The 7,500-nt window shown below is 39.0% G+C and overlaps 1 protein-coding gene across 1 annotated transcript in view; it reads right to left on the bottom strand.

Annotated features, from left to right (window-relative positions):
- LOC144978109 (atrial natriuretic peptide receptor 1-like) overlaps positions 1-7,500 on the bottom strand; it is a 34,094-nt gene that overhangs the window by 18,537 nt on the left and 8,057 nt on the right. Inside the window, exons 4-7 of the mRNA XM_078923726.1 lie at positions 5,852-5,944; positions 3,839-4,015; positions 2,482-2,797; positions 463-624 (exon numbers count right to left, since the gene is read on the bottom strand). Of these exons, the coding sequence (XP_078779852.1) occupies positions 463-624; positions 2,482-2,797; positions 3,839-4,015; positions 5,852-5,944 (748 nt within the window). The remainder of the gene's footprint in view (positions 1-462; positions 625-2,481; positions 2,798-3,838; positions 4,016-5,851; positions 5,945-7,500) is intronic.

The following is a 7,500-nucleotide window of genomic DNA, read 5'->3' as shown; positions in this document are numbered from 1 at the left end:
ATCGCGGCTGAACTCTTTGAGTCTTACAAATGTTGATTGAGATCAAAAGAGTGAAAGTTAATCCAATCTGAATAATACGTCGACCTGCATCGAAGCTGCTTTTGCTCGACAAAATCGATACAGGACTGTCATATGGTTTGTTTTCAATCAAATTGTTCAGTCTGTGGTGGACTAAGAACAATGTTTTTACAACAACTGGTTTGAGTTTACCATATATGTGTATGATATTGTGATAGTGGACGGACACTCAACTTCGGTTAATCGCAACAACATTATCGCTGATCCCAATGTGTTGCGATTATCCGAAGTGAAAAAAAAATATTTTAAAATTGCGCTTTTACATAGCGCAATATCCACTAATCGTGCTCAAAGCTCTTTACAACTGTGAACTGTATAGGGTATATATATATAAAAAAGAAAAAAATGCTCTCAAGCATATACCTCGAGTATGAAATATTTTACCTTTCGTTGTTAGAGTCCTCTGATGTCCCTCGTAGGCGCCGTTTTTACAGATTATCTGTTTGAACAAAATTCCCAGAGAATACACGTCGGATTCTTTGGTCCAGCATTCCTTGTTACCCTCTAGGCGAGACCTCAGTCTCTCTGGAGACGTCCAGAAAAGATCTAGTAATAAAAGACGAGTGATTTTATTTTTAAACTGTTGCTTTTAAGGGTTTTACGGCGTTGGCGACACATTAAGATCATATCGGCGTCAGTAAAAAGTAAGAAAATGATAGGAGGGGGGGGGTAAGCGTGGCTCAGCGTTAGGGTCTTTGCTTCGTACCCAAAAGGTAACGAGTTTGATCACCCGCCGCTGCGCTGTAACCTTGAGCAAGTCACCTTGCCCTAGCTCACTTTGCGGCACTGCACTGCGGCTGACGCCTGGATTATTCCAGTCTTCCCTTGGAATAGACAAATTTCCCCTTGGGGATGAATGAAGGGAATTTTATTTATTTATTTTATTTTATTTTATTTATTTATTCAAAAAATTATCGAATTACCAATTAAAGCTCTTATGAAAAGTAAGACAAAGGGGAATTGGGTCAAATAAGAAACATATAAGGATTCTAAGAGTACACGATCGGTGAACGTAGTTTAAGATCACCTAAAATCGACGTGTACAAAAATGCAGGTCTGACATCATAAGGAATTGGGTTGTCAGACCTGCAAATACGTACACGGCGTCTAAAAGTCTCAGCCAGCCACAAGCACACGACCCCACTTAGAAGAACACACTCAAATGCGTACATTATATGTACATTCAAAACAATAAATGTAATATAATACATTACAGAGAAGAGGATTAATAAGGAAAAAAATATATTATATCATTTCCCAAAACTAACACTGTATATTTAATAATAATAATAATAATAATAATAATAATAATAATAATAATAATAATAATAATAATAATAATAATAATAATAATAATAATAATAATAATAATAATAATAATAATAAATGGCATTTAGATAGCGCTTTACTCCGTTGTCACGGGCTCTAAGCACTTTACAGTGATATAAAACAAAACATATTACAGTAAGACAAGTTTGATGGAAAAGTGATACGAATTCAATTTAACAACAATAAAATAAGATAATAGTATTGCAACAGTATGACGTAAAAAGATAAAACTTTAAGCGAGATTTGACTATTTCTCCTCAGCCAAGGACTCCAGAAAGGGCCTGGACAAAACCAAGTAATCCCTTTCCAAGACATGGACAGAAAGCTACTAGTAAAACAGATATAGGGATATTGAAGACACAGCAAGTTCCCGCCGTGGAAGGTCAAAAAGTTAATGTTTCATTGTCCAAACATCAGAGACACACGGGGACTATGAAGTCAATACTGTTTGAGATAATGTAAATGAAAAAAATAAAAATAAATAAATAGATATAATTCTGGTTTTGCCAATTGGATGATTTTAAATTAATTTTCAGGTTGATGATGGTGATGATGATGACGATGATGACGATGACGATGATGACGATGATGATGACGATGATGATGATGATGATGATGACGATGATGATGATGATGATGATGGTGATGATGATGATGATGATGATGATGTGATGATGATGATGATGATGATGTGATGATGATGATGATAGATGATGTGTGATGATGATGATGATGATGATGATGATGATGATGATGATGATGATGATGATGATGATGATGATGATGATGATGACGATGATGATGATGATGATGACGTATGAAATGATCATGATATACATGATATATATCATCTCATCATCATCATCATCATATCATCATCATCATCATCATCATCACCATGACATCATCATCATCATCATCATCACCATCATCATTATCCATCATCATCATCATCATCATCATCAATCATTATCATCATCATCATCATCATCATCATCATCTTCATCATCATCATCATCATCATCAACAACAACATCATTATCACCATCACCATCATTATTATTACTATCTCACCTTTGTAATCTTCATCCTTCATTTTAATATCTGCCTTTCTCCCATTTTCCTCCTTCTCCTCCCCCTCCTCCTCCTTTCCGTCCTTTTGTTTACATTTTCTTTTCCGCCTCTTCTGGAATAATCTCCACAACAATCTACCAGGCAGGTCAGAGGTCATGGCACTGTCCACCTTCCTTCCCTTCTTCCGTTCTTTTCGTTTGAACGCCGCCAGACCAAAGTCTGTGACCTTTGCCACCCAATGACAATCAACGACAATATTCTCCATTCGAAGATCTCCGTGAACGCCAATCTGACTACTGTGAAGATATAGCAGGCCCTGCAAGACGGGAAGAAACAACAAAATAGCAAAGTCCTTCAGAGCGTAGCCATCGTAAAGTAAATAGCCTGACACTGACCAAAAATTGACGTCAAAATGCCAGTCTTTTGCCACAAAAGAAAACAAATCGTGAGTTGTATTCAATAGTTCAACCAATGGAATCACTTGCTTCCTTGAGCTCTGCTAACAACAACTCACTAGACGCTGCATAAACCTACAAAATGACGTCAAACTATAAGTCCTAGAGGGTTTTAGTGTCAGGCTATATTATGTTAACGATGGCTACGTTCAGAGCCATTTGTTTGGCGCATGGAGCCAGAGTTTTGTTTGTTTTTGTTTTAAGGGTGTCACGGCGCTTGGCTTGCGACACATTTAGGTCATATCAGCGCCAGTAAAAAGGAAGAAAATGGGACAGTAAAAAGTTCTAGAATTACAATTAAAGCACCCAAGAAAAAGTAAGACATAGGGGAACTGAGAACAAATTGGGATCAGATGTAGAATCCAAGAGCATACCATCAATGTACTTAGTTTGAGATCACCTACAAGTCTCATCCGGACACAAACACAAAATCCAACAAAGAGGAATACACTCAAATGCTTACATTATACATTCAAAATACAAATATAATAATACATAACAGAGAGATGATTTACAAGGAAAGAAATATCATCTCCCAAAACAAAAACTATGCATTTGACTGTTTCCCTCCCAGCTAGGACACCGGCCAGGGCCAAGACAAAGACAGAAAGCATGTCGGAAAACAGATATATGACCAATATGGGAGGTCAGGAACCCCACCCAGTTAATCAAAATAATGAGAGGAACCAGTACTGAGTATCGATTCAATGCAAGTACTCCCACCTCATTGTCATACTCGCTAACTGGAAGGTTGACACACATACCCACGTGCTAAAAATATATGTATACCATCACTATCACCACCATGACTATCATCATCATCATCATCATCATCATCATCATCATCATCATCATCATAATCATCATCATCATCATCATCGTCTACTCCTCACAGAATCTACCTTAGAGATGTCCAGGGCAATGTTCAACTGTCGCACAAAATCCATCGGGGAATCTGATCGAAGCAGCACATCCTCCAGAGATCCCTTGGCACAATGTTCCCATAAAGCACACACGTTCTGAGAATCGGTGCAAGCTCCCATGAAGGTGGTCAGATTAACGTGTCTCATGGACTTTAGCTTGAAAATCGTACGAGTAAAACAAGAATACGACATGAATAAATGAAAGAAATACATTAATAATTTTGTGATTTAGGAAACTAAACCTGTATATGGAATGAGATTAGCGGAAGAGTTGCGTGCCTTGATTGGACGTCACCCATAGTCTGTGACGTCACCGGCGGAAAAGTTATTAGAGAGAGAACGAGAGACGCATGCGCACAACCAACACGACGTTCACTCTCTTATAACTTTTCCCCCTGTGACGTCACAGACTATGGGTGACGTCCAATCAAGGCACGCTACTCTTCCGCTAATCTCATTCCCTATAAGAAAAATCCCTTTTTTATCTTAACGAATGTGACTATATTTTCCTACAGTTGGTAAGGAGAGGGTTAACGAATAGAGATTAATCAACTTGAGCTTTTATACAGCGCAATATCCACTAAACGTGCTCAAAGCGCTTTACAAAGATCCCTAGCCAACAGCTACACATAACATGTAGAAAGAGACATGACGCCTATTAGACGATATTACATTTTTTTCCCCGACAGAGACAACGCTGTTAACGGCCAGGTACTCATTTTACACCTGAGTACGGTGAGAGAATGTGAGTAGAGAGTTTTTCCAAGGACTCAACTATGCGCCGAGCAAGGCTCGAACCCAGGACATTCCGATCTGAAAGCGAGTGTCATGCCACTAGACCACATAGCGGCACGAATGACTCCCATCTTGGCAAAAACTCTCAAACTTGGGATAGTCAAAAACATTCAAGATTTACAATTAATTAAAAGCATGAGAGAAAATGTAAGACAAGGGGGAATTGTTCGTATTTAGAGAACACCTGATGTAGATTCCAAGAGCGGCTATGTGGTCTAGTGGTATGACACTCGCTTTTGGATCGGAAGGTCCTGGGTTCGAGCCTCGCGCTCGGCGCATAGTTGAGTCCTTGCAAAAGGCTCTTTATTCACTTTCTCTCACTGTACTCAGGTGTAAAATGAGTACCTGGCCGTTAACAGCGTTGTCTTTGTCCGAAAAATTGTAATATCGCCTAACAGGCGGCATGTCCCGTCCTACATGTTAAATGTTGCTGTTGACCAGGGACCCCTTGTAAAGCGCTTTGAGCACATTTAGTGGATATTGCGCTATACAGCTCACTTATTTTATTTTAAAGAGCACATTATCAAAGTAATTAGTTTGAGATCACCTAAAAGTCTCATCCAGACACAAGCATAGGTCCCCATTAAGAGGAATACACTCGAAAAATTTTTTAGATTCTTACTATCATTATTTTTTTTCCAAACCATAATAACGATATTCAAAACAATAAAAATGAAAAGCCCACAACAAAGATATGATTTACAAGCAAGATAATATCATCTCCCCAAACTATAAATCAAAATTTGACTGTCTCCCTCCCAGCCAAGGAGTCTAGCCAGGGCCAGGACAAAACCAAGTAATCTGATTCCAAGACAAAGACTAAAAACACGTTGGAAAACAGATATAGGAGGATAACAGACAATGGAAGTGCCTCCCTGTCCACTTTGGAGGTTAAAATCTGATTGATAGAGTTTAGAGAGAACTAATCACCAGCTGGTGGTCTGAAAACAATGACTAAGATCAGAGTGAAGTCAACTTCATTCATTCTACAGATAGTATGCGCTTGGCTAAGAAGCTCATAACATTGCCATCCGGAAGTATAACGGACCAACACACAAAACTGTGTGTAACCATGAACGTTTATAGTCGGGTTAATACAGTTCAGTGAGCAGTACTCATAAACGCGGATGGCAAAAAACAATAACAAAGACCTGAGTGACGTCATCTTCGAACTATCTATAAAAATTATTGTCCTACTATTTTCATCTCCTTCAAGATAGCCCTGTCCTCCCGTACGACCCTTTTCTCAATTCTCCTCACATCAACAAAATCCTCGTGTAGTTTGGCCACCTGGAATGAAAATCATTTCGTGTTATCAATTTTATGACGTCACAAATGAGTAGAAAGCCTCTTTCAAATAACTATTTTATATATCATATGTGACCCATCGACTCAAAAAGGTATTATGTCGGAACGAACCATATGCTTAAAATCCGAATTAAATATTAAATTGATCAAAAATATAAATTGTTGGCATTAGCATCCTAAAATATGGTATCCATTCTCCTCAATAAAACATACAAATTCAACACAAGTCTGATATTTCTGGCCATAAATTCAATTTTCAACACATCTTGACCAACCCGACTTAATACCGTTTTGAGGCGAAAGGTCACATATAATAATCATTCAAATAAAAGGGGAATTTGTCCCTAGGGTCTAGTCCAAGGGAAGACTGGAATAACCCAGGCGTCAGCAAATTGAGCTTGGGAGAGGTGACTTGCTCAACAAGCCCACACAGCACAGGGGCGGGGGTTCGAACTCGGTGCCTTTCGGGTACCGCTGAGCCGCGCTGCCCCCTTGGGATTGGTTATAATATGTGTCTTTTCATCGGGTTGCACAAAGACAACAAAAGGGAAACAATTCAAAACATAATAAACCATTTTAAAAAACAAAAAATTAAAACGAAGCGAAACAAAAATTAAAACGGGAAAACCCCAAAACATGGGACAGCGTGGCTCAGTGTTACGGTCTTCGCTTAAAAATCCGAAAGGTACCAAGTTCGATTACCCGCTGCGTTGTGTGGCCTCGCCCAAGCTCAATTTGCGGCGCTGTACTGCGGCTGACGTCTGGGTTATTCCAGTATTCCCTTGGAATAGACCCTAGAGACAAATTTTCCTATGGGATGAATAAAGGGAATTTTATTTTATTTTTTTTTTTTTTAAACAGAAGCAAATTTTTACCAGTTTTTACTGTCGTGTTCTGGAAAGACAAGTATTAAAAAAATTATGGCCAGAAAAGTCGTCCTTCGTGTATCGATCGATTTAAATGACCATCGTCTTGGCCAGAAACTCTCAAACCTGGGACTTCGCAAAGAAAAACCCATCCCAAAAAAAATCAGCACCATCCCAAACAATCGGCTATGTGGTCTTGTGGTATGACATTCGGTTTCGGATCGGAAGGTCCTGGGTTCGAGTCTCGCTCGGCGCATAGTTGAGTCCTTGGAATAGGCTCTTTACTGACATTCTCTCACCGTAAACAGGTGTAAAATGAGTACTTGACCGTTAACAGCGTTTCTCTGTCCCAAAAAAAAATGTAATATCGCTTAACAGGCGTCAAGTTTCGTTCTACATGTTACGCGTTGCTTTTGATCAGTGACCACTCTGTAAAGCGCTTTGAGCACGTTGAGTGGATATTACGCTGTATAAAAGCTGACGTTTGAAACAATCGGCCTGCCTCGAGAAAGGCTGATATTATGGGATGTCTTGTTCTTGTGGTTGTTTTGCTTTCTGCATTGTTTTTCAACGTCCCAAGCGCGCCTTTTCAAATTTAATGTAAATGTTGCTGCTCGAAGCTCGAAGCTCGAAGCTCGAAGAAATAAATCATAACAATGTGAAATTGAATGT

This window comes from Berghia stephanieae, chromosome 8 (genome assembly GCF_034508935.2).
Source record: "Berghia stephanieae isolate SIO BIC M18660-M18661 chromosome 8, UCSD_Bste_1.3, whole genome shotgun sequence".
In the NCBI taxonomy this organism is placed as follows: domain Eukaryota; kingdom Metazoa; phylum Mollusca; class Gastropoda; order Nudibranchia; family Aeolidiidae; genus Berghia; species Berghia stephanieae.
This window is presented reverse-complemented; position numbering and strand designations above follow the sequence as displayed.